Source organism: Rhinopithecus roxellana, chromosome 16 (genome assembly GCF_007565055.1).
Source record: "Rhinopithecus roxellana isolate Shanxi Qingling chromosome 16, ASM756505v1, whole genome shotgun sequence".
NCBI lineage: Eukaryota > Metazoa > Chordata > Mammalia > Primates > Cercopithecidae > Rhinopithecus > Rhinopithecus roxellana.
This window is the reverse complement of record NC_044564.1, coordinates 25,796,058-25,823,267: the sequence shown is the minus strand read 5'-3', so window position 1 is coordinate 25,823,267 and position 27,210 is coordinate 25,796,058. Positions and strand designations below refer to the sequence as shown.

At 44.0% G+C, this 27,210-nt stretch overlaps 2 protein-coding genes across 6 annotated transcripts in view; both read right to left on the bottom strand.

Moving 5' to 3' along the window:
- Positions 1–24,079, bottom strand: part of APTX (aprataxin) — a 51,539-nt gene extending 27,460 nt beyond the window's left edge. Inside the window, exon 1 of one of the 3 annotated variants that reach the window (XM_010378544.2) lies at positions 23,951–24,079. Coding sequence is in view for 1 of the 3 variants with exons in the window: in XM_010378543.2 (XP_010376845.2) it covers positions 3,484–3,557 (74 nt within the window). In the remaining 2 variants the exon portion in view is untranslated. Of the gene's footprint in view, positions 1–3,483; positions 3,562–23,950 lie in introns of those variants that run through there. The other 2 variants (XM_010378543.2, XM_010378545.2) reach the window with 2 other exon arrangements.
- On the bottom strand, positions 21,651–27,070 carry LOC104674276 (EKC/KEOPS complex subunit LAGE3-like). 3 transcript variants are annotated; one of them, XM_030920213.1, is made up of 2 exons: positions 26,954–27,070; positions 21,651–22,324 (listed from the first exon to the last, which is right to left on the bottom strand). In XM_030920213.1, the coding sequence occupies exons 1-2, from the start codon at positions 27,000–27,002 to the stop codon at positions 21,864–21,866; spliced, it is 510 nt and encodes a 169-aa protein (XP_030776073.1). In that variant the 5' UTR covers positions 27,003–27,070; the 3' UTR covers positions 21,651–21,863. The 3 variants fall into 3 exon arrangements, with proteins under 3 accessions (XP_030776073.1, XP_030776074.1, XP_010376848.2); XM_030920214.1 differs by having other exon boundaries at positions 21,651–22,319; positions 26,954–26,977; XM_010378546.2 differs by lacking the exon at positions 26,954–27,070 and adding an exon at positions 23,951–24,089.
- Between the last annotated feature and the right edge of the window lie 140 nt (positions 27,071–27,210).

The window sequence follows — 27,210 nt, the reverse complement described above, 5'->3', positions numbered from 1 at the left end:
ACCTTGTGCCATTCTAGTGCTGGGAATAAAGAGATAATATATGAGCCCAGCCTTCAAAAAACTCAGTCTTAGCCAGGCATGGTGGCACGTACCTGTCGTCCCTGCTACTTGCGAGACTGAGGTGGAAGGATTACATGAGCCTAGGGGTTCAAGTCCAGCTTGGGCAACACACCAAGACCTCATCTATAAAACAATAAATCTTGTAGAGGAGAGAAACACAGAAACAATTATATTAATAGTAGATGTGGTAAATATGATGATTGCTCTATACAAAGGGTGGAAGCATAATGCTGGAGTACCCAACCGAGACTGGGAGGAAGGAGGTGTCAGGAAAAAATTTCCTGGACGAGGTGGACCTAAACTTTATAAATGAGTCCCATTTATAAACTGGGTTAATTAGGTGAAAAGGAGCAGCCTAATTAGGTGAGGAGGAGGAGGTGGAGAAAGGAAACAGGGAGAAGATTCCAAGCAAAGAGAACAAGGGCAAATACACAAAGAAGAAATAGCACAGTACCTATGAAGACGCCATTCAGTGTTGCTGGAACCTAAAGCATGAGGCAGAGAAGAGGCTGGAGATACAGGCAGGGTTCAGATGAGGCAGAGCCCTGGCTGAGAAGCTCAAACTTGAGAACTTTCAATGGATTTTGCAAGCCAGTAGAAAATGAATGTTTGCTGAATGAATTCAGAATGGATGAATGCATGGACAGATCTTTAAAGATTAAGCAGGAATTTGATGCAGACTTGTTTCCAAAGACCATCTGGGAGTGGAGGGGAGTACTGTGGAGAACAGATACGGGGGAAAAGGCCTAGAAGCAGGGAAATCAGTTAGAAGGCCTTGATATTGCAGGTAAAAGGACAACAGTAGAGATGGAGAAGACTGCACAGATTTGAGAGATGTTTAGCGGCTAAAACTATCAGGACTTAGTGATGAATGTGGTAAGAGTTACGTCCAGGAAAGACGCTGAGTTCAGTTTCAGCCATCTGAATTTGAAGTGTCTGTGGGACTTGCAGGCAGAGATGTCCAGCAGGATAGTCAGAGGTGAGGGTAAAGTTCAGAGAGGTCTAAGCTGACAACTTCAATTTGGGAGCATGTAGGAAGTTGTTAAAACCAAGCCAGCTGATGGGTTCACTCAGGCAATGTGTACAGAATGAAAATAACAGTTTTTCATTGCTCATATGCCAAAGTAACAAACAACAGAAACACCCAACATTTAGGGAAGGAGGAAAATGACTACCCATAGCAGAAATGACTGGTAAGAAAGGCACATGAAGAACAGCTAGAATGTAAATTCCTTAAGAGAAAACACTTTATCTGCCTTGTTCATCTCTGTATCCCAATCAATACTTGTTGAATAAATCATCTGAGAGCACTGACATGTAAAGCAAAGAAGAAGGGAGTAAGAGGGATGACCAAGTTCCAAAAGCAGCAAAGAGATCCAGCAATAATTGGAAAACATCTATCTGGTTTGATAATCAGTCACTGGTGACCTTGGGGTGAAATTTCAGGGGAATGATGGGTCTGAGAGCTAGATACAGAAGGAAACAAAAGGTGAGGAAATGGAGGCAGAGTTTAGAATACTCATTAAAACAGTTTAGATATAAAGGGAAAGAAAGTTATTGGATGACAGCTAAAGTTAAAATGGATCACCAAGGACTTTTTCTTTCTTCGGCAGGGGGAATTGTCAGAGATCTGAGAAACCTGGCCTTGCTTATGTATGACTGGAAGACAGAAATGACAAATGAAAACAAGGTCTCATAAGTGACAGCATAAAATATCAGAAGCAAATACAAAGAAATTGCTTTGATTAGAAAGACAATTCATCCTCTGAGACAAAAGGAAAAGTAAAGGGTATAAATCTTGATGACTTTAAAAGGGAAAGCAGAGGCAGAAATGCGAGGGAAAGCTCGTCTCATGATCCTAATTTTCTCCATAAAATAAAAGGTAACAAAGAGTAGGTGTCTGGGAACTTAATGGACAGCCGAAGAAAAACAATATAGAACAGTGGCGAAGATCAAGGCCTCTGAAGTTGGATTGCTTGAATTCAAATATTGGTTCTACCACCTACTCGCTGTGTGACTTGGGGCAAGTTATTTAACCTCTCCAAGTCTTCATTCCTTCAAGTGTCAAGCGGTATTAACAATTGCTCTGCACCATGGGATTGTCACAAGAGCTAAAGGACAAAGTATGTAAAGCTCAGTGTCTGATAAAAACCATTCAACACTATTATTGCTGTTGTTAATAGTGAAAGTAGGAGCAGGAGCTGTGGACATATAAAAAGATCATTTGAAAGCAATAACTGTGGCTAGGCACAGTGGCGCATGCCTGTAATCTCAACACCGTGGGAGGCCGAGTGGGGCGAATCACCTGAGGTCAGGAGTTTGAGACCAGCCTGGCCAATATGGTGAAACCCCATCTCTACTAAAAATACAAAAAATTAGCCAGGCGTCATGGCACACGCCTGTAATCCCAGCTACTTGGGAGGCTGAGACAGGAGAATCGCTTGAACCTGGGAGGCGGAGGTTGCAGTGAACCGAGATCATGCCGTTGAACTCCAGCCTGGGTAACAGAGTGAGACTCTGTCTCAAAAAGACAAGAGAAGACAAGACAGAAAGAAAAGCAATAACTGTATAATAAGAACGAGCACAAATCTGTATTGCCTCGCATATGAACCACCCCCAAAAGTTCCAAACCTGGACCACAGTAATTCCAAATAGAAATTTCATCCCCGCTATGTTGAGCCACTATCACTGGTATGTATGGGGAAAGGCTTTTTTTTTTTTTTTTTTTTTTTTGAGACGGAGTTTCACTCTTGGCATGCCCAGGCTGAAGTGCAATCTCGGCTCACCGCAACCTCCGCCTCCCGGGTTCAAGAGTCTCCTGCCTCGCCCTCCCGAGTAGCTGGGATTACAGGCATGCGCCACCACACCTGGCTAATTTTGTATTTTTAGTAGAGACGGGGATTCTCCATGTCAGTCAGGCTGGTCTCGAACTCCCGACCTCAGGTGATTCGCCCACCTCGGCCTCCCAAAGTGCTGGGATTACAGGCATGAGCCACCGCGCCCGGCCAAGGATTGCTTCTTCTGGCATTCCTACAAGGCCTGTTGAGGATGCTGCTAAGGTCCCTCAAGTGCCTTTCACGAAGCATTTCTAGCGGAAACGCTGTCCTTCCCGACAAACTGGGCCGCCTCCTTGGTTGGACAGGGCCTACTCTCTCATATTTTTTCTGCTTGTGTTGTGACCAAGGTACGTACAGGTGTCGGGAGCACACGTGAACAAACACAAAGTGGGTCGAAGACCAACAGGAGCGCCCGCTGAAACAGCCCAAGGGGGTAGGACGGGAGGACAGAGAAAGCAGCCGCGAGAGCAGCGAATGAAAGCAGCGTCATTCAAGGCACATCACTCAAGGGTAGGAGCAGCCTCGGCCTAACGCTCACCCGCGGCACTGAGCCCAGCCAGCAGAAATAGGCTGACAATCGCCTTACCTCCAGACGTCGGAGACGGACAAATTCACGTTACTCATGTGTGCCTCACCGCTTCCGGCGCTGCGGGATGACATCAGAAGCCGACTGGAGCGCGGCCAGTAACGTCAGCAGCAACTCTCTAACGGATTGGCTGAAAGAATCTGGCCCAGTTCCCAGATCAAAAAGCGTCCGCCCCAATTGGGTTCTCCCTGGGCCGTCGTCCAAGTGAGAATCGTGGCAGTTATGCCTGTAGGGACCAGCTCTCTCACCATCTCTCCCTGAGGGCCACTCGCCTGTCACTGCCTCAGTCTCTGAATTGGGTGATATTTCAGACCCAATCCCTCTGTGGACGTTTCTAGGTGGCTGTGCAGCTTCTCGATACTCCATAAGATGTTCACAACCTTTAAGGCCATCTCTACTGCTGCAGACAACCTGCTGTAGCACTGCCACTTGCTTTTTAAACTACAGTCCGCTTTCTCCCTTGTGCAGGGAGGAAAGAATGGAGAGGTAAAAGGCGGGGAAACCTGCTAAGATTTTTGTAGTGCTGTCTACACTAAATGAACTGAGGGGCAATCCGGAGGAAAAAAAAGCAGGATGCAGGGATAAGATGCGTGTGCTGATTTTTTACAGCAATTCCAAAACGTTCCCTAAGAATCAAATTGCAATTATTCAAAGGCATTTTGGCAGAAGGTACAATCCCTATCTCATTGGTAAAAGTATAGTTTATAATTTTTCTCAAATACAACACACTGGCAAAGATTCTTTGGTTGAATTACGTTTCTGAATTTTCTGCTAGGCCCATCTGTGCACTTCCCTGTAAAATCCAGTTTTAGCACAGACCCTGGCTAAGTCAGTTTAGCAAGAACCACCACCACCACCCCGCCTTATGTGGTTATTCTCAATATCTGATCAGGTTCCTTAGTCTCCACCATCCCCCAGGTGATGTCTGATTACGTTGGCCTGTCTCCAGCAAGAATCCTATTAGGTCTATTTAGCCAGAATCTCCTTTACCCCTGATGTTTCCTCTTAGTAATTTTCCATCCACTGACCCCTACACAGCTCCTTGGCCATAAATTCCCACTTGCCCATGCTGCTGTTCGGAGTTGAGCCCAATCTCTCTTCCACTGCAAAACCCTGTTGCAGTGAGCTTTATATACCTATCATGAAGTTCCTGAATAAAGTTCTCCTTACCATGCTTCAGCAAGTATCATTGAATATTTTTTTCTTTAACAAAATTGAGACTTAAGGAGTCACATTCTTCATCAAGGTGGAGTATTGTTTCCTTCCATGGAAAAGCAGAGACTTAACAGTATGATGGAGCTATCAGAGCTTTCAAGACAGAAGGTAGGAGGATGTTCCAAGAAACACAGAAGACAGGCTTGCTTTTGTTAGCAAAGAAGATGCAGGTTTATATTAGGGTCATATGAGGAAGTGGAAAAACACAAGCAGCATTTCAGCAGCCACACAGGCCTTACATCTGAGGAATGTTGTTCACAACTGCTTAAGATAAAAAGAGGCAACTCTGGTGACATGACCAGTTTTGTTGTTCCCTCAAAATTAAGCATCCCTCTCGGTTAAGAGTGCTTCTTTGACCTGCCTTTGTGTGTCCTGCATCCAAAAGTTGGATTGGATCATTTTAATTACATTATTCAATATATAATGTGCAAAATTGGGCAGAGTTTCCATGTCCTGCTTGTTAGGCCTAGTCCATTGTCTATAGTGTATTAGTGGCCAGAAAAGCAAGATCACACAGCACAATGCATAGCTAAAGGTATGGCAGGCAGTTAAGACTATCAGGAACTTCAGCCGGGCGCGGTGGCTCAAGCCTGTAATCCCAGCACTTTGGGAGGCCGAGACGGGCAGATCACGAGGTCAGGAGATCGAGACCATCCTGGCTAACACAGTGAAACCCCGTCTCTACTAAAAAATGCAAAAAAACTAGCTGGGCGAGGTGGCGGGCGCCTGTAGTCCCAGCTACTCGGGAGGCTGAGGCAGGAGAATGGCATAAACCCGGGAGGCGGAGCTTGCAGTGAGCCGAGATCCAGCCACTGCACTCCAGCCTGGGCGACAGAGCGAGACTCTGTCTCAAAAAAAAAAAAAAAAAGAGAATTAAAAAAAAAGACTATCAGGAACTTCATATTGCCATGCAACTAATCACGAGAACTTTTTCATCTTGAAAAACTGAAACTCGGCCAGGCACGGTGGCTCATGCCTGTAATCACAGCACTTTGGGAAGCCAAGGCAGGTGGATTACCTGAGGTCAGGAGTTCAAGACTAGCCTGGCGTGGCGGCACTTGTCTGTAGTCCCAGCTACTCGGGAGGCTGAGGCAGGAGAATTTTGAACCCCGGAGGCGGAGGTTGCAGTGAGCCGAGATCACTCCACTGCACTCCAGCCTGGGCAACAGAGCAAGACTCTGTCTCAAAAAACAAAAACAAACAAACAAAAAAAACTCCATATCAATTACATAGCTCCCTATTTTCCCTCCCCCCAACTCCTGGCAACCACCATTCTACTTACAGTTTTCATGAGTCTGACCACTCTAGGTACCTCATGTAAGTAAAATCAGACAGTATTTGCCCTTTTGTGACTGGCTTATTTCACTTAATATAATGTTCTCAAGTTTCATCCAAATTGTATCATGTGTAAAAAGTTCCTTTTTAAAGCTGAATAACACTCCGTTGCATGTACACACCATACTTTATCCATTCATCCATCTGTGGATATTCCACCATTTGGCTGTTGTGAATAATGCTGCTATGAACATGAGTGTATAAATATCTCTTCGAGATCCTGTTTTCACAATTTGCAATTGCAAAGACATGGAACCAACCTAAGTGCCCATCAACTGATGAGTGCATAAAGAAAATGTGGTACATATACACTATGGAATACTACTCAGCCATAAAGAAGAATGAAATAATGTCTTTTGCAGCAACTTGAATGGAATTGGAGGCCATTTTTCTAAGTGAAGTAACTCAGGAATGGAAAATGAAATACCACATGTTCTCACTTATAATTGGCAGTGAAGCTTTGGATATGTAAAGGCATACAGAGTGTAATGGACATTGGAGATTCAGAAGCGGGGAGAGTGGGAGGAAGGTGAGAGATTTTTAAAAACTACATATTGGGTGTAACTACTACTCGGGTGATAGGTACACTAAAATTTCAGACTTCACCATTATACAATTCATCCATGAAACCAAAAACTATTTGTACCCCTAAAGCCATGGAAATTTGTTTTTCTTTTTTTTTTCTTGAGACAGAGTCTCGCTCTGTCGCCCAGGCTGGAGTGCAGTGGCCGGATCTCAGCTCACTGCAAGTTCCGCCTCCCGGGTTTACGCCATTCTCCTGCCTCAGCCTCCCAAGTAACTGGGACTACAGGCGCCCGCCACCTCGCCCGGCTAGTTTTTGTATTTTTTAGTAGAGAAAGGGTTTCACCGTGTTAGCCAGGATGGTCTCGATCTCCTGACCTCGTGATCCGCCCGTCTCGGCCTCCCAAAGTGCTGGGATTACAGGCTTGAGCCACCGCGCCCGGCCCTGTTGTAGGAGTTCTTTACATATTCTGGATATTTACCTCTGATCAAATATAAGATTCCCATTTCATAGGGTGCTTTTCACTCTGCTTGCTGGCTGTATCCCTGGATGCACAAAACTTAATTTTGAAGTACTTCAATTTACCTATTTTTACTTCTGCTGCCTGTCTTTTGATGTTATATCCAAGAAAACATTGCCAAATCTGTCATGAAGCTTTTCCCCTATGTTTTCTTCTAAAAGTTTTATAGTTTTAGGTATTATGTTTAGGTCTTTGATCCATTTTTGAGGTGTGGTTTTTTTGTTTTAGTTTTTGTGAGGCAGAGTCTTGCTCTGTCGCCCAGGCTGGAGTGCAGTGATGCAATCACAGCTTACTGCAGCCTTGACCACCCAGATTCCAACAATCCTCCCACTTCAGCCTCCCAAGTAGCTGGGACTACAGGCATGTCCCACCAAGCCTGGATACTTTTTTTTTTTATAGAGACAGAGGTCTTGCTATGTTGCCCAGGCTGATCTTGAACTCCTGGGCTCAAGCAGTCCTCCTGCCTCAGCCTCCCAAAGTGCTGGCATTACAGGTATGAGCCAGTGTACCTGGCCTTGAGTTCATTTTCTGTACTATGTAAGGTAAGGCTCCAACTTCCATTTTTTGCACGTGGATACCTAGATTTTAGCAATACCATTTGTTGAAAAGAATGCCCTTTCCTCACTGAATGGTATTGACATACTTATTGAATATCATTTAGTCATTTATGCAAGGATTTATTTCTGGGATTTCTATTGTATTCCATCAGTCTGTATGTCTGTCTTTATGCTAGTACTGCACTGTTTTGATTACTATAGCTTTGTAATCCTTTTTGAAATCAGGAAGTATAAGAACTTTATTCTTTTTTTTTTTTTTTTTTTGAAGATTGTCTTTGGCTACTCTGCCTAGGGCTTTGTTGTTTGTTTGTTTTAATTCCAACGGTTAGAAATGAGATCTCACATGAAAACCCAGATTTTGGCCGGGCGTGGTGGCTCAAGCCTGTAATCCCAGCACTTTGGGAGGCCGAGACGGGCAGATCACGAGGTCAGGAGATCAAGACCATCCTGGCTAACACGGTGAAACCCCGTCTCTACCAAAAAATACAAAAAACTAGCCGGGCGAGGTGGCGGGCGCCTGTAGTCCCAGCTACTCGGGAGGCTGAGGCAGGAGAATGGCATAAACCCGGGAGGCGGAGCTAGCAGTGAGCTGAGATCCGGCCACTGCACTCCAGCCTGGGCCACAGAGCGAGACTCCGTCTCAAAAAAAAAAAAAAAAAGAAAACCCAAATTCTGGCTGGGCTCAGTGGCTTATGCCTGTAATCTCAGCATTTGGGAAGATGAGTCAGGAGGAAAGATTGAGGCAAGGAGTTCAAGATCAGCCCAGCCAACACAGCAAGACCCTGTGTCTACAAAAAAATTTTAATAGAAAGAAATTTCTTTAAAAATCAGGATTCCTGATCTCTTCGGGGAAAAAAAATCAATAAATCTAGCCAAGTCCAACAACAAACAGCTAGAATTGTGAATAGCTGCCATGTGCTCCCCAGTTTGCCACTGTCTCCACCCACTCACTCATAACCTGTCTGGCCCCCTGACAGCCCTTCTTTCTTTAAGATTTTGAGACTTCTGTTCTAAGGGAAAAGCAGTTGGAGGCAGAAGTACCTACTTGGTCTAAGGGAAAAGCAGGTGAAGCCAGAGGCTATGGTTGCCTGGTCCAGAGACTTGCTCAGAAGGAAAAATATGAAATTCTGAGAGACAGTATAGCTGGGACACCTCATTTTGTTTTGGCATTTTGGGAAAGTTGTATTAGTCAGAGTTCTCCAGAAAACAGTAGGGAGGGAGAGGGTTGTGAGGGTATCAAGAAAGACCTATCTGGCCAGGCACGGTAGCTCACACCTGTAATCCCAGCACTTTGGGAGGCCAAGGCGGGCGAAACACAAGGTCAGGAGATCAAGAAGATCATCCTGGCTAACATGGTGAAACCCCATCTCTACTAAAAATACAATAAAATTAGCCAGGCGTAGTGGCAGGTGCTTGTAGTCCCAGCTACTTGGGAGGCTGAGGCAGGAGAATGGCATGAACCCGGGAGGCAGAGCTTGCAGTGAGCCTAGATCGTACCACTGCACTCCAGCCTGGGCAACAGAGCAAGACTCCATCTCAAAAAAAAAAAAGAAAGGCCTATCTGAGGAAAGGACAATTAAACTGAGTCCAGAAAGACAGAAAGGAAACAAACACATCAAGACTTGATGGAAGCATATTCTAGGTCTGTGATCCAAACTGAGGAAAGAGCATGTACAAAGGCCCAATAGCAGGGCTTTTAGACTATTTTTTTAGGGCTGCTAGAAGTCCAGTGGAGGTGAAAATCCAATGGAGTTAGTGAAAGGAAGATAAGGAGGCCTGAGCAAGGACAATAGTAAACCATTTAAGAACTGTATGTGGATTCATCATTCAATGAAAAACCCCTAAAGAGTTAGTTAGGAAGTGACATATTTGATGTTCATTTTATGAAGGTCATTGTTGCTGCTGTGAGCAAGAATGGACTAGTGGGGATGGCAAAAGCAGAAAAGTGGAAAGTGGTTAGCAGTTTACTGATGCAGTGCAAAGGACACTGGCAGCCTGAACAAAGGGACAGAAGTTCACTGACTCAAGGGAGATTTGGGGGTAGCATCAGCTGGACAAGACAAAACATACTCTTTTCTGTAGGCAGTCCTAGGTCTGATGCCAAATCATAAAAGTTATTTAGTGGTGATAGAATGAAAATCCAGTGAAACATAAATTTAGTTGCATGTTTCGTATGTCCAAAATCATCTTACTGCAAGAACTGCGACATTGCCTTCTCTGACCACATACAGGTCTAAAGTGGGGGATTTATGCTACTGAGAGTAACGAAAATGATGTTAAAAAAAAAAAAAAGTAGGTAAACATGTTTTCTCACCCCTAGGTAAAACAACTTCAATGTGTGTACCACACTGTCTCCCCAACGCTCCCCAGCAAGACTGAGCCCAGGCTGCCCAGAGGGGTACCGTGCCTATCAACCCCTCCTCTTCTGGTTTCCTTCCCATCCCTGAATCACTTCTTCACTCCCCTACTGGAAGTTCTTGGGATCATCTCCAAAGTACTAGCATTCCAAATCCTTGTGACAGTGTCTGCTCTGGGGGAAGCCAACCTAATGCACTCCTCCTATTTTCTAATGATATCATTTCATTTAGGTAAGTTAACCTCCTACTGCTTCCCAATTTCATTATGTCATGGCACAAAGATAAAATTCTAATATTTGCAGAACACATGGGGGTAAATCTGAGGGGAGGCCTATGAGGAGCTTGGTGAAAAAACTTTCCTTATGTTTTCTTTGTAATTATATATAATAATATAAATAAAAAACAAAGTATTGGGGAAAATAATGTTGATTTTGGCTACATATCCAAGTAGAATATTTTTAGATTTTTTTCATGAGGAAATTGAGTATATTTCTGTAAATATAACCTTTATGACATTAAGGTTTCATGATAAAATAGCTATACAATCTCTAAGATTTTTTTTTTTAAATGAGAGACAGGGTCTCACTATGTTACCCAGGCTGGTCTCAAACTCTTGGCCTCAAGGAGTCCTCCAGCCTCAGCCTCCCAAAGTGCTGGAATTACAGGTGTGAACGACCACACACAGCTTCTGATTAAGTTTTTTTTTTTTTTAAGATGGAGTCTCACTCTGTCACCCAGACTGGAGTACAGTGGCATGATCTTGGCTCACTGCAACCTCCACCTCCCTGGTTCAAGCAATTCTCCTGCCTCAGCCTCCCCCATAGCTGGGATTACAGGCATGTGCCACCATGCCCGGCTAATTTTTGTATTTTTAGCAGAGACGGGGTTTTGCCATGTTGGCAAGGCTGGTATCGAACTTCTGACCTCAGGTGACCCACCCACCTCTACCTCCCAAAATGCTGGGATTACAGGCGTGAGCCACCGCATGGGCCTGATTAAGATTTTTTAATGATAATCTTTTCAAATTCTTGGTAATCATACCTGTCATTGGGACACCAGTTGAGCAGTTCTGTTCTATACATTACAGTGTAAACATGATGATGTATCCATAAACTACACCCTGTAAATTCACTTTACAATCTTCCAACTATAATTTACACTCTATTATTTTCAACTCCTGCGTTTAGGACTGGTTAACTTCTCCCACTATGTGCTGATTTCTTGAATCTAACTCTTAACTCTTTCAAGGATCTCATTTTTTTTTTTTTTTTTTTGAGACGGAGTCTCACTCTGTCGCCCAGGCTGGAGTGCAGTGGCCGGATCTCAGCTCACTGCAAGCTCCGCCTCCCGGGTTCACGCCATTCTCCTGCCTCAGCCTCCCGAGTAGCTGGGACTACAGGCGCCCGCCAGGTCGCCCGGCTAGTTTTTTGTATTTTTAGTAGAGACGGGGTTTCACCATGTTAGCCAGGATGGTCTTGATCTCCTGACCTCGTGATCCGCCCATCTCGGCCTCCCAAAGTGCTGGGATTACAGGCTTGAGCCACCGCGCCCGGCCTCAAAGATCTAATTTTTAAGAGTTTAGGAGATGATTACTATAATCCCAAGCTCTGACATTCATATCATTGGTGGTTTGTGTGAAAATTTTATTTCAATTCGGCAATGCTGATCTGTGTAAATCACAGATCTTATAATGGTCTATCCTAAAACTTCTCATAAACATTAAGAAGAAAGGCACAGGAATGCCTTCTAACTTACCCTGCTTTGCCTTCCACCACCTCTTTAGTCCCAGCCTTGTACCAGCAATATTGAACTTCTTACCCTTCCCCCACCTCAATACATCAGCATATTGAGTTCCTTGATGTTCATGCTGTTCTCTCTGGAATGTTATTCTTTCTTTTCTCCCTAATTCACTCTTGCCCCCTCCAATCCAATCACACTGCAACTAAAAAAACTATTTCACACACCTGTAATCCCAGCACTTTAGGAGGCTGAGGCAGGAAGACTGCTTGAGACCAGAAGTTTGAGACCAGGCTGGGCAACAAAGTGAGACCCCGTCTCTATAAAAAAATAAATAAATAACTTAGCCAGGCACGGTGGTATGTGCCTGTGATCCTGGCTACTTAGGAGACTGAGGAAAGAGGACTGCTTGAGCCCAGAAGTCCAAGATTGCAGTAAGTCATGATTATGCCACTCCAGCCCTCCAGCCCAGGCAACAGGGCGATACCCTGTGTCTAAAAAAAAAAAAATAATAAGAAGGGAAAAAGTATTTTTCAAAACACAAACCTGGTCATGTCACTCCCCTGCTTAAATCTTTTACCAATGCTCAATCAAATTAAGAATAAACTCCTTTGTTTGGTCAGTTTTACAGAAGTTCTTGTCCATCTCTCTAATCTCATCTACCACTCTCTCCTTGCCTATTTGCCCAACCACTGGGCCTTTCCTTCAATTTCTTTTTTTTTTTTTTTTTTTTTGAGACAGAGTCTCGCTCTGTCGCCCGGGCTGGAGTGCAGTGGCGGGATCTCAGCTCACTGCAAGCTCCACCTCCCGGCTTGACGCCATTCTCCTGCCTCAGCCTCCCGAGTAGCTGGGACTACAGGCACCCGTCACTTCGCCCGGCTAGTTTTTTTTTTTTGTATTTTTTAGTAGAGACGGGGTTTCACAGTGTTAGCCAGGATGGTCTTGATCTCCTGACCTCGTGATCCGCCCATCTCGGCCTCCCAAAGTGCTGGGATTACAGGCTTAAGCCACCGCGCCCGGCCCCTTCAATTTCTTAAACCCACTCAGTCAAGAATCTTGGGTTGAAACTTAGAAACTTCTCTGGCTACTTTAAAGACTGATGGGGCTGCCTTCTGCACCATCTCCAAACCATAACAACCTTATAGTATCTGGGCCCTCAATCTCACAATCACAGACAGGCAACAGTAGTTCCCAGAACAGGAGGGCCTGGGCTCTTGGCACTATCAGACCAGCTCCTCTTACTCGTCAAGTGGGAGAGACATGGCTATAGGAGCCCACACAGATACCCGAATCCCGTAATCTCAGGGCCTTGGCCTCCAGTCAGATGAAACCAAAACAACTCTAGCTCTCCATTGGCTGGTACATTCATTCATTCATTCAACTCTGAGCAACTTCTATATGTCAGGAATCACTCTAGGAGCTGGGGCTACCACGGTGAACAAAACAAAGTTCCTGCTTTTGCCAGGCGTGATGGCTCACGCCTGTAATCCCAGCACTTTGGGAGGCTGAGGCGGGTGGATCACCTGAGGTCAGAAGTTCAAGACCAGCCTGGTCAACATGGTGAAACCCCGTCTCTACTAAATATACAAAAATTAGCCAGGCGTGGTGGCAGGCGCCTGTAATCCCAGCTACTTAGGAGGCTGAGGCAGGAGAATCGCTTGAACCTGGGAGGCAGAGGTTGCAGTGAGCCGAGATCACGCCATTGGGCTCCGGCCTGGGCAACAAGAGTGAAACTTCGTTCCAAAAAAAAAAAAAAAGTTCCTGCTTTCAAGGAGCTTACAGTCTGAACAGGTGAGGCAGACCATAAGCAAAGAAAGATATAGGTCTTGTGAGGGTAAATGCTACAAAGAAAAAATGAGTGGGATCCAGAACATGGTGAGGATGGCCGGGTGCGGTGACTAATGCCTGTAATCCCAGCACGTTGGGAGGCCAAGGCAGGTGGATTGCCTGAGCTCAGGAGTTCAAGACCAGCCTAGCCAACATAGTGAAACCCCTTTTTTACTAAAAAGTACAAAAATTAGCAGAGCGTGGTAGTGCATGACTGTAATCCCAGTTACTTGGGAAGCTGAGACATGAAAATTGCTTGAACCTGAGAGGGAGAGGTTGCAGTGAGCTGAGATTGTGCCACTGCACTACAGTCTTGGTAACAGAGTAAGACTCCGTCTCAAAAAAAAAAAGAAAAAAAAAAGTGGTGAGAATGTCTTGGTAGTGTGGAAGGCCTCTCTTAAGCACACACCTGAAAGAAGTCGTCATGTGGATATCTGGGTGAAATGAGGAACCATTAAAGGATTTTAATCAGTGGCGTGCCATATTTTTTAAAAGGTTACTCTAATTATTTTATGGCACCAGGATCTTAAAGAGAGGAAATGGTTTCCAATTCTGCATTTCTTTAAAATGTATCCATTCATCAAACACTTAGAGTGCCTTCTCTGTGTCAGGCAGTGGGGTCCATGTTGAGTCAACAAGCCAGACACAGCCCCTCCCCTTAAGGAGCTTTCAGTCTAGTGAGGACAGTTGCAGCACACGTTCACCTTTCACAGCCTCAGCGCTGAGCCGTTCCACTCTCCTGAACTTGCAGTCTCCTTACTGCTAGTCTTTCCAATATTGCATTGCTGCTTTCTCCCATTTGTCTTTCTTACTGCACTTCAGACTGGACGTCCAGTGGCATTTTCCTGAGCATGGTTTGGTTCCTCTTGACAACAAATTTGAATGTCTACACATTTACACCATTCAGACAACCCTGAGACACTCCCACTTTGCCATTCTTTTCACAAGCAAAGCTCCAGCTCTCTATGTCAAAATAATACAATTTCATCAACTGTCTTCACCATACTTTTAACCACAGTAAAACTTCTGCTTTCATAGAATAATATTGCTCCTAAATTATGAGGTCTATAACAAAAATTTTAACCACTCTCGAAAGGGCTTTGATTCACAAGAGATCTTACTTTCAACCTGTGTGACTTCTTGGATATTTTAGAGAGAGAAGATATAGCATATGTGATTAAAGAAAAAAAAAAAACAAAATTTTTTAGAAAATGTACATTTAGCCTTTCTCTCTGTGGTAGCCAATTACTTTAGTAGACCTAATTGATTCTCGTACCTTTCAGAATTCCTACCCTTGCGTAGTCCCCTTCCACATTGACCGGACTTGGCTAAGTGACTGGCTTTTACCAATGGCACATTAACAAGCACAATGCAAGCAGAGCCTTAATAAATGCTTACACACCGTGGCCTATCCTCTTGGGGTGCTGCTGTTCAAAGGATCCAGCTGCCATGCTGTAAGCCCAACTTAGCCACATGAAAGAGAACTGAGGTCCCAGCAGAGCTCCCAGGCAGTAACAGCCAGTATATGACTGACCCAGCTTGGAAGTAGGTCCTCCAGCCCTAGGGAAGCCACCCTAGCAGTTGCAACACAGAACAGAGATGTACTATCCAGGCTAAGCCCTGCCCCAACTGCGGAATTCTGAGCAATGATTGTTACCTTAAGTCACCAATTTTGAGGCCAACTTGCTAAACAGCATTAGATAACCAGAACACTCCCTTTTAAAAAAAGAGTGAGGGCACTATTCCTACCATGTTCTGGAAGTCATAAGACTGTCTGAAATCTGGGTCAAGGCTCAACTTCCTAATAGAAGAGTTGCCTTATATACTTGTGTAAATGTTAAGTTTAATGTCTGTGTCCCACTCATCCGTAAGCTCCATGAGAAAAAGGATTGTATCTGTCACAGTCAACATTGTTTTACTGACCTAGAAAAGACCCTGACATATAGTTGGTACTCAATCAATATTTTAGTAAATCAATGTAATGTTGATTTACTAGGTCTACTATTTCCTCTGTTTGAATAGGATAGTGATTTCTATGACCATTATTATTATTAGGAAATATTTACATGTTTATTTACATGTAGATACTCTTCTGCACACTTCGTACATGTTAACTTATTTACTCTTCACAATAACTCTATGAGCTAGATACTATTATGATCCAATTTTACAGATAAGGAAATTGAGGCACAGAAAAAATAAGTAACTTGTTTGTGGTGGGGCCAGGATTCAGTTTCCAGAATTTGTATTGTTAGCTACTACAGTGCCTTTCCCAGTTTCCTGTCCTAGATCTGACAGTGCCATTGCTGTTGAAGAAAGAAAAAGGTAAAGTTACACAACAGAAGATGAACAGTTATCTTCATCACAACTTCTTCACAATGAAGACATCATCATGACTAGGCAGGTAGAAAGCTGCTCATGGGACCAAGATCCTGCTTCAAAATGCCTTTTCAATGTCAGTGACAACAGGGAGACGAAAGTCAGTAATGACAGGTCGGGGCAACCACCAGGAAGGACTTTTACATCAGGCCTCACCCCTAGGGCTCTAACTCTGGCAGCTAAAAATAACAACTCCAACCTATGCACTCAACTCAACCCCAGTCTCCCAAGAGGAGTGGAAAGAGCCCCTAGTCAGTAGCTGCTGATTTAGTGCAGAGTCCCTTTTAATGCTGGTACTACTGTGGCCTGTGTCTAGGTCTTCCCAATGCTCAGCACAGAAACTGATGGCAAAGGCCTACCCTGGCACCATTACCAGCCCTGCCTCTGCTCTGAGGGACAACCTGGATGTAGGATTCTAAGCCAATAGCACTCATAAGTTTACCTGAGGACTGACCTCTCAGTGTGGTAAGTACAGAACTTTCTTGACGCACCACCACTAGCCACCACCAGCAAGTATGTACAAACACACACCCCTGGCCTCACTCCCATATTTGAAGAAGATGAGGGAAATTTAACACAAAAATATCTAAAGGGCACTTTATTAGAAATCATGGTAGGTGGTAGAAAATGACAGTTTAACCCAACAGTAGAATAAATATTCCACAGCTGTACCACTTAACAGCTTAACAAAAGTATGCCTAGCTGGGGAGCAGGACATCCTTAACAAAAGTATGCCTAGCTGGGGAGCTAGAGTTCTTAACAAAAGGATGCATAGCTGGGGAGCAGAACATCAGGTCTTGGTAATCAGGGGAGTCGCCCTAGAGGGAGTCCTTAAACTGGGTCTTGTCTATTAGACATTCACTCAACAAACACTTCTTTACACGTGCTATATGCCAATTACTAAACTAGGTGCTGGAGATAAAACATTGTTAAGCCATGATCACCAAGACAGTCACCCTAGAAGCATTGCTGTAGCTCAGCAAATTGCCCTTTGTTGTGCTTCCATCAGAGGCATCCCTCTGCACTGGTCACCCAGTCAGGGATACTGTCAAGGACACTGCTCCTCAAATAACACAATGTGCTCTTTATAAGCATCCCTGGGAGACATTCCAATCTGATCTCCATTCCAGGAATATTTTCACCTCTCCAGAGTACTGGATTTATGTTTTATCTTCAGATATCATGAATTGTGGGACCAATGAGGTTGTCAGCTTAGAGACAAATTCATGGCCCAGCTGTAGCAAATGTGAAGGTCATTCTTCTGTGCATTTTAGCTTTGTCTCTGGTTCCATTTTGTTACTACCCGTGTTTTTATTTTCTTCATTCTCCACACTTTTAATGTATGGCATCTTGGGGTCTATTATCTCTGTTTATTTGTTGTATCCTTAGAAGTGGCTGTGAACCCTTCTGGAAGAAAGCATTGCCTTCAATGTTCATAATACAGTATACATATTTGCATAAATGCTATGATGGAGATGTGTACACTGGGTGATGTGGGAACACAAATAATAATGCCTTATAAATTATCAAAGGCATTAAAGAAGATCCTGCATAAGGGTCACTGCTTGAGTTGTATTTTCTTTTCTTTTGAGATGGAGCCTCACTCAATTGCCCAGGCTGGAGTGCAATGACGCAATCTCAGCTCACTGAACCTCCACCTCCCGGGTTCAAGTGATTCTCCTGCCTCAGCCTCCCAAGTAGCTGGGATTACAGCCACACACCACCGTGCCTGGCTAATTTTTGTATTTTTAGTAGAGACAGGATTTCACCATGTTGGCCAGGCTGGTCTTGAACTCCTGGCCTCATGATCTGCCTGCCTCAGCCTCCCAAAGTGCTGGGATTACAGGTGTGAGCCACCACGCCCAGCCTGTATTTTCTTTTGTTCTGTGTTTTGTTGAGGATGTCACAACACACTAATCTTAAAACAAGGTTGCTGCCATATGCATGCAAGAAAACTTTTTTTTAACCTTACAGAGTAGATTTTGGTGTTATATCATGGGCTTATAGGACACCACTGAAGTTGTTTATAATTAATCAAAGCTATTTCCATGATAGCTTCATCAATTTTTTTCTGACAAGATTATGGGGCAAAACAATTCACATCTGCATCTGAATTTTTGTGCAGAGAAGGAAATTCAGATGAAATATCAAATAAGTTAGAATACATTTGACAACAAAGTGAGGTGAAGAATTAAAATAATTATCTAGAAGATGTATATACACAACATGTTATCAACAGAATTTTTTAAAATAAATGATGCCAAATGGGATTTAGGAGTTTGTATTATTTAGACCAAAAGTCTGAGATTTTGAAGGGCTATTACAAGTCATTTTGTTTAGTCTTAATATCTGTGCAGCAGTATTCTTCCTGAATTCTTTCTACTTTTCAGGTATATTCCCAACCTTGGAGTTTCCCATGATGGTGTGATTGCCTATGTGAGAACAGGGTGAAAGTACCGTTGCTGACACAACATCTGAAGTATGCTGAACCAGCAGATAATCTCTCAATACACTCAATTTTAGCTCCTTTTTTTCTTAAGTGTTTTAGCCATGTAAAAATTCATTTCAACAAACAGCACACAGAAGATCTCAAGAAATAGGTCAGGATCTCGTAAATGAAACATTCGAGTTTACAAAAAAGATAGCAATAAACATGTTTACTGCACATCCTTTCACCCTTCAGTAGTATAAAACATTACAACCATCTTCCTTTACGTTTAAAAAATAAAGGAAAGAAAAAGTAAACCAAACGTACCTCACGACTTCTTTCAGCTCTCTACCAGGCCTGGAGCTTTAAAGACAACACTATTTTGTCTCTGTACTGAGGAAAATTGTAGACTTTTAACTTAGAGTGACTAAATAGAATGCATTACTCTCCCCCTCCTCATTTTTTCAGAATTAAAAAAAAACATAAAAACAAAACAAATCTAAAAAGTACTCACTGCTAAGAGGAAAGTCTACTCTGAGCTCAGCAATTAGGCACTCTGATGTTTGTTAGAGGAGGGCAGCTCAGGCAGGCAGAAAAATCACTGGACTGTGTAGTACTGGGCTGGACGTTTTGAGAAGGCAGGCACCATCTCCGCTTTTTCACAACTATATGCCCAGTACCTGGCACAAATTCTGGCACAGTGCGTATTCATTCATAATTTATTGAGTACCAACTCTGTACCAGGCAGTGTTCTAGATGCTTAGGATATATTATAAAACAAAACAGACAAAAACTTCTGCCTAAAAAGAAAACTATTCCTCTATTCATAATACTTTGGGCCAAATGTCAAGGGTGGAGGGGCTTCAAACCAAGCAATTCTCTAGTTCTCTGCAGACACCAACTGGGTATCCTACAATTTAATTCAATGCGGACACTAATTATCCAACATTATTGCATATCCCACAGGTTAAGGGCTCAGTCTCACAAGACTGTCCCCAACTTGAGATACCAACAGCAAGTCCAGGGTCTCCTGTACTTCTGATAGACTGGCTATGAATGGGGGTGTCTTCATGTATTTGAGCTGTTATAACATGCCATTAACTGGGGAGCTTACAAACACCAAAACTTATTTCTCAGTTGTATAAGCTGCGAAGTCCACGATCAAAGCACCAGATGAATGGGTGTCTGGTGAGGGCCTCTTTCCTGGTTTGTAGACAGAGCTGTGTCCTCACGTGGCAGAAGGGACTCACAAGCTCTCCTGGGTTTCTTTTATAAGGCCACTAATCCCATGACGTAGTCACTTCCCAAAGGCCCCATCTCTGAATACCATCAACTTGCGGATTTCCAATTTATGAAGTCCGATAGGATACAAACATTCAGACCACAGCACAGAGATTCCCACAACCGCCTCCTTAGGTTCAATAATTTGCTAGAACAGCTCACAGAACTTAGAAATAACTTTTACATTTCTCAGTTTGGGGAAGGGATATGGATCTTCAAAAGGCCCTCTCCAGGAGCTCAATCGTTCCAACACCAACCTGGAAGCTCTCCAAACCCCTTTGGTTAGGGTTTTTTTAAACTGAGGCTTCATTATGTAAGCATGATTGATTAAGTCATTGCCCACTGGTAATCTCCTGCCCCTCTCTCCTCCCTGGAGGTCATGGCTGGAGGCTGAAAGTCCCAACCCTCCAATCACATGATTAGTTCCCCTAGCAACCAGCGCCCCCTCTTCCCCCCTCCCCCCCATTCTTCGGGGCTCTCCAAAAGTCACTTCATTAATATAAACTCAGATGTGATTGAAAGGGGCTTGTTATGAATAACAAGATACCACTTTCACTCTCATCATTTAGGAAATTTCAAGGGTTTTAGGACCTCTGGCCAGGAGTCAGAAATGAAAACCAAAATTTTATTTTTCATTTAATTTTTTTTTTGAGATGAAGTCTCGCTCTGTCACCCAGGCTGGAGTGCAGTGGCACGATCTCGGCTCACTACAACCTCCACCTGCTGGGTTCACGTGATTCTTCTGCCTCAGTCTCCTGAGTAGCTGGGACTACAGGCACGTGCCACTTCCTCTTGGCTAATTTTTGTATTTTTGGTAAAGATGAGGTTTCACCATCTCTACTAAGATGGGAGGCCGAGGCGGGCGGATCACCTGAGGTCAGGAGTTCGAGACCAGCCTGACCAACATGGTGAAACCCCATCTCTACTAAAAATACAAAAATTAGCCAGATGTGGTGGCAGGCGCCTGTAATCCCAACTACGTAGGAGGCTGAGGCAGGAGAATCGCTTGAACCCAGGAGGCAGAGGTTGCAGTGAGCCGAGATTGTGCCATTGCACTCCAGCCTGGGGGACAAGAGCAAGACTTCGTCTCAAAAACAAAAAACAAAAAAAAAGACATGTACTTGCCCGGGCACTGTGGCTCACGCCTATAATCCCAGCACTCTGGCAGGCCGAGGTGGGTGGATCATGAGGTCAGGAGCTCGAGACCAGCCTGGCCAACATAATGAAACCCCGTCTCTACTAAAAATACAAAAAATTAGCCAGGCATGGTGGCAGACACCTGTAATCCCAGCTACTGGGGAGGGTGAGGCAGGAGAATCGCTGGAACCTGGGAGGCGGAGGTTGCAGTGAGCCGAGATCGCGCCACTGCACTCCAGCCTGGGCGACAGTGCAAGACTGTCTCAAAAAAGAAAAAAAAAGGTATGTACTCCTCAAAACTGTCAAGGTCCTTAAAAATAAGTGAAGTCTGAGAAACTGTCACAGTCAAGATGAGACTAAGGGGACAGGACAACTCAAAGTAATGTGGTGTCCTGGGTGGGATCCTGGAACAGAAAAGGGAAAAACTAAGGAAACCCAAATGAAGAACGAACTTTAGTTAATAATAATGTATTAACGTTGATTAATTAGTTGTGGGAACTGTATCATTTTAATGTAAATTTTAACAATAGGGAAGACGGAATGCTGAATAATGGGAACTCTGCACTATCCTGCCAACTTTTCTGCAAATCTAAAACTACTCTTAAATAAAAAGTTTAGTTTAAAAAAAATGAGGGGTGGTGAGTGGGGGTAGGAATGAAGGAGAGTTCATAAAGACTGAAATTGTATGGAGTCAGAGAGGTAAGAGAAGAACAAATTGGTGCTACTCAAAAAATAAATAAATAAATAAAAATCTGGCCCCAGTTAATTAAAAACTAAATATTCCAAGAAATTTAAATTTATACAAACATAAAAAACAGCATTTTAGTTAGGATTTACTTTCCACTTTGTGCTGATAAAATTTTTTTTTTTGTAATAGTAGCTCAGTTTTATTTTCTGTGGTAACGAACATTTAAGAACCAGATGAAACAAGGGGCCCCTGAGTATCCTAAGGCCAGTACAGGCTGACCATGACGCCCTCCCAGGAAAGTAGCAACTATGGGAATTCCCTGCCCTAGGGAAGAATGGATGCACTGCCTAGGAGGAGACGCAAGGTTAGACCTCGCCCCATTTTCCCAGACCAGGCTTAGCGGGAAATGGGGGGCCCAAAGTGCTGCATGGTCTGCACCACCAGAGAAAGATGGTCGAGAAAATTGATAACGGAAATTCGGAGCAGGCGACAGTCTTCAGCTTCCCAGCGGACGACCAAGATCCTGCCGCTCACTGCGAGATTCTTCCCAACCACCCTTTGGTGGGGCTCAGCATCTGGAGCCAGGGACCCATGGGCAATTTCCGCCTCTAAGGGGGTCGGGAAAAGCACGCTGAGGGTGAATATGTGCGGCCGCATTCCTGGCCCCCTGGCCACAGACGTGGCGTCTCTGCCAGGACCTGAGGCGTGAGGTGGGGGAGCTCCGCCGGCTGGAGCTGCCGCTGTGTCTGCGCCACCGGGGCAGCTGTGGTCACCCTGGCTATCCCCGCAGTTGGCGCTTCCGCCTGCGTCTGCATCCGCGTGTCGCATGACCCGCCGCCGCCGCTCTGACTCCTTTTCTTTTAAATTAAAGAAAAAAGTATAGGTGTAGTTCTACTCATTCAAACCTGGACTCACCTTTTGCTTCACCCAAGTTTGCTCCTACCCTGGCCTCTTCCTCCTCTTCCTCCTTCTGGGCTCCCTACCCCAGGAAGGGCATCTCCAACCATCCTGTTGCTCAAGCCAGAAAGCTGGAAGTCATTCCGCCTCCTCCCCACCTATGCATCCTCACCACGACTCTACCCGAAGACTTTATATGTTTTTATATTTGTATTTATTTTTCTCCCTCTCCATTTCTTCTATTCAGGCCTCATCACTTCTGATCTGATCGCTCACCATAAAAACCTGCTAAGAATCCAACCTTCACATTAGCACCCAACTGATTATTTTGAAATGTAAATGTAATCAAATCGGCTGTAAAACAAGGGTTACACTAAGGATTACAATATGGCAACATTTGTAGTGTTTAGCATAGCGCCTGACAGGTCCTCACAAAAGTGAAAAGATGAGGAAAGAGAAAAGAAAAGAAACAAAAAGTCAGCTGTTACAGGTTATATCACCCCATCCCTAAAATCCCCCAGTGTCTCTCAAGAACCTTCAAAATAAAATTCAAACTCTATTAGCATAATGCCCAAGCCCTTATTATTTGGCTCCTGCCAGGCCTCCAGCCATCTCCAGCTACCTCTATGAACACTTATGGCCATGTGGTTATTCAAAGTTATTGGTCAGGCGTGGGGGCTCATGCCTGTAATCCCAGCACTTTGGGAGGCCGAGGCAGGTGGATCACCTGAGGTTGGGAGTTCAAGACTAGCCTGGCCAACATGGAGAAACTCTGTCGCTACTAAAAAATACAAAATTAGCCAGGCGTGGTGGTGCACGCCTGTAATCCCAGCTACTCGGGAGGCTGAGGCAGGAGAATCACTTGAACCCAAGAGGCAGAGGTTGCAGTGAGCCAAGATGGCTCCATTGCACTCCAGCCTGGGCAAAAAGAGAGAAACTCCATCTCCAAAAAAAAAAAAGAAAGTATGAAGTATCCCACTGAAAAAAAATATAATGGTAAGAAAAGAAGCCATCCATGACAGCAACAATAAAAAATGCCTAGTAACACATTTAAGAAGAAATGATGAGGACCTAGTTTAAAAAATGAAGAAAGTAAATATACAGTTATATGTTCATGAGTAGGAAGATTCAACATTTTAAACATGTTAATTCTCTCCAAACTGATACATAAAATCACTGCAATCACAATAAAACTCACAATGGGATTTGGGGGGAATCTGCCAGAAATATTCCCAAGTTCCTCTGGAAGAATAAACATACTCAAAAAATGCAAGGAATATTCTAAAAAGCAAGAACAATGAAGGGAAGTAGTACCATGTATTTCAGTGGAAATTAAGTATACATTAAAAGTGGTGGCCAGGTGTGGTGGCTCACGCCTGTAATACCAGCACTTTGGGAAGCCAAGGCAGGAGAACTGCTTGAGCCCAGGAGTTCAAGAACAGCCTGGGCAACATAGGAAGACCCTGTCTCTACACACACACACACACAAAAGTTGGGGGGCACATTTCATGTTAGTCAGGAAAAATAAGATTAGTATTAGACAAACTAGCTTGCCATTTGGAGAAAAATAAAGATCAGTTACTTACAAATAATCCTCAGTCCTTACACCAAAATAACTTCTAGATGGAATAAAAAATGTTAAGTTTAAAATGGAACAATGATTCCAGATGCAGTGGCAGGTGTCTGTAGTCCCAAGTACTCAAGAGGCTGAGGCAGGAGAATCACTTGAGCCCAGGAGTTCGAGTCCAGCCTGGGCAACACATCAAGGCTGTTAATTAAAAACAAACAAAAAAGGAAACAATGAAAGTATTAGACGTAACCTGTAAACCTGGGACAGTAGATTTATATCTATAATGCTAGACTGGTAAAGGGGAAGGTGGAGAGAAGAAAAAGGCCAAAAAGGAAGAGTCACAACTTATCTACATAAAAATTAAAATCTTTATATGACCCAAAAAAATATATAGATAGATACTAAGTAAAAAGCTAACAATATACTTAGGAAAATAATTGTAACACATGACAGACTAATATCTATCCCTAAAAGTGCTATTATTAAAATAGTGGTATTACACCACAGAAAAATGGTAAAATAATATGAACAGTTGACAGGAGAGTCAGTAAACATTTAAAACATGGTTAAACTTACTAATAAAGAAACTCTAAACAAAAAAAATCACTTTTTATCTCCAAGTTTAGCAAAGATTTTCACAACAAAAGGTAGAATCCCTCATACTGGCAAGGCCTACTCACACACTGCTGGAAGCAGTTACAAACCAATATGGAAACTTATTTATTACAATTTTAAATCTGCATTCATGTTGACTCAGCAATTTCAATTCTAGCTGTCCATCCAACAGAAATACTTGCATGAATACTCAAAGCTGTATTTGCTAATTTCTCTGCAGCAGTTTGTAAAACACTGGAAATTGCTGAAATGTTCATCAGTAGGGGAATTATGGTGCCTGCATGCTATGCCATTAAAAATAACAAGGTAGATTAATAATCCTAACATAGTAAGATGACAAAGTGAAAAGGGCAAGTTGTAAAAAGCTTGTATGATCCCATTTCTATACAAACGAAGACCATACACAGTTATTGCTAGTTTTTTTTTATTTTACGTAAGAATGCTTCTTAAAACTGTTAACTTTTTTGTTAGTTTCGTTTTTAGACAGGGTATTGCTCTGTCGCCCAGGCTGAGGTGCAGTGGTGCAATCACCACTCACTGCAGCCTTGACCTCCCAGGTCCATCTTCCTGCCTCAGCCTCCCAAGCAGCTGGGAGTACAGGCCCACAGCACCACACTAACTCTAATTTTTGTAGAAACGAAGTCTTACTATGTTGCCCAGGCTGGTCTCAAACTCCAGAACTCAAGGGATCCGCCTGCCTAGGCCTCCCAGTGCTAAGATTACAGGCTTGAGCCACCATGCACCCCTTACTCTTCCTTTATTAGCATTTAACACTCAACTGTTTATGTTTCTAGTTCTCTATGTTGTGAGCTGCTTGAAGGCAGGGACCATGACTCACGTGATTTTTTTTTTTTTTCCTGAGACTCAACAGTCTCGCTCTGTCACCCAGGTAGGAGTGTAGTGGCGCCATCTCTGCTCACTGCAACCTCCGCCCCGCAGGTTCAAGCGATTCTCCTGCCACAGCCTTCCGAGTAGGTGGGACTACAGGCACATGCCACCGTATCTCGCTAATTTTTTCTATTTTTAGTAGAGAGGGGTTTCACCATGTTGGCCGGGCTGGCCTAGAACTCCTGATCCCAGGTGATCCGCCCACCTCGGCCTCCTAAAGTGCTGGAATTACAGGCGTAAGCCACGGTGCCCGGCCTGACTTACGTGATTTTTGTATTACAAAGCCCTAGTACACTGCCGGGTAATATCAGGCGTTTACTAAGGGTTGGTTTAAACTAAAAACGTTATACCAGAAGTGATACTTGAGAAGGCAACACCTAAGATTAAAAAAAATCAGGTGTCTGTCAGCCAAAGCAAAACCACACAAAGGTGAAAAGGTGTATATGGGAAACTACAGATAGTTCTGTCACTGGAATGCAGTTAAAATTAATGAAAGAGGAAAGGCTGAAGAGGCAGCATGACCATGCTTCCAAGGATAAAGTTCAAAATTCTTAGCGTAGCATATACACCAACAAAGGCATGCCCTAACTAGCTCTGAAGCCTCACCTCCGGCTATTCTAGCTCCCTTAGCTCTGGATATATCCAATTAGTTCCAATTTCCTAAAAACACCATATTCTTCCAAACCTTAGTATAGCCTTCCCCTGTGCTTTGTCCATTGCTCTTCTCCCATTTTCAAAACTCGGCTCAATTGCCACTTTTCCCAAGGAAACTCTCTGATCTATCACGTCTAATAGGAGGCTCTCCGTACTGACTTCTACCTCATGGTTTCCCTGGCAGTCTGTTGCCTTGTTGGCTTCTCACTGAAGTCTAACTGGGGTTTTTCAACTCTGCATCTCCTGTTTTTTGTTTTAAATCGAGACGGGGTTTCACCATGTTGCTCGGGCTGGTATCAAACTTCCAGCTCAAGCAATCAGTCCACGCTGGCGTCCCAAAGTTCTGGGATTACACGCGTGAGCCACTGAGCCTGGCAAACTCCATCTTTCTTGGTGCTAGATACTGACATATCTGTTGTGCCCCTGGATAAAGAAACGGACCCCAATTCCCATTCTGCCCCCGTGGTACCATTTTAAAGTCCAAGGTCTCACGTTGCAGATTGTACATCCAGGTTCACTGACCCGTAAAATTTAAAAGTTGGGTCAAATAATTAAACAAATTGTTTTAGACACTCTTGCTGCTACTCTGTAGCCAAACTGGGTGAAAACCTGACCAGAGGTCCACGGCCCTCCGTGCATCAAAGACGGTTCAAACGTTTCACTGATTAGCTCAGTCCCAGACACTCTGCGCTCAATCTGCAGGAGTCAGCGAGGTTCAGGACAGATAACATGTGTCTAGGGGCCTGGACTTGCACAAAGAGCCCTAAAAACTTCACAATTTCATGAATTAAGCCGCCTTGGACCGCGCGTGAAAAGCAGCAAGACCCAAGGCGTATGCTATTGGTCTGGAGACTAGACCCACCTGGCTCAAGCATTTCTTGCTCAGTGGGTTCCCTGAAAGAGGAGCCCATAGGAGGGTGGGAGGGGGGCAAGACTGTTCCAAGAGCTTTCCCCTTTCACAGACAGCTCCAGCTAGATCACTGTACCCGAGCCCTTCCCGCCCTCGCGGGCGGAGGCTGCCACCCCACAGGTTTGGGAACGCTAGGACTTGCACTGCTCCTGAGCCATGGCCCGCCAGCCGGAGACTTCCGCACTCTCGGGCTTGCTGAGTGGAGAAAA

What these genes read in the sequence shown, in the direction of transcription:
- LOC104674276 (XM_030920213.1), bottom strand. Translation starts at nt 27,002, where the DNA reads ATGGGCTCCTCTTTCAGGGAACCCACTGAGCAAGAAATGCTTGAGCCA. An exon ending in GCAAGAAATGCTTGAGCCAG is followed by an intron (nt 22,325 to 26,953) that starts GTGGGTCTAGTC and finishes TTAATTTAAAAG; the next exon opens with AAAAGGAGTCAGAGCGGCGG.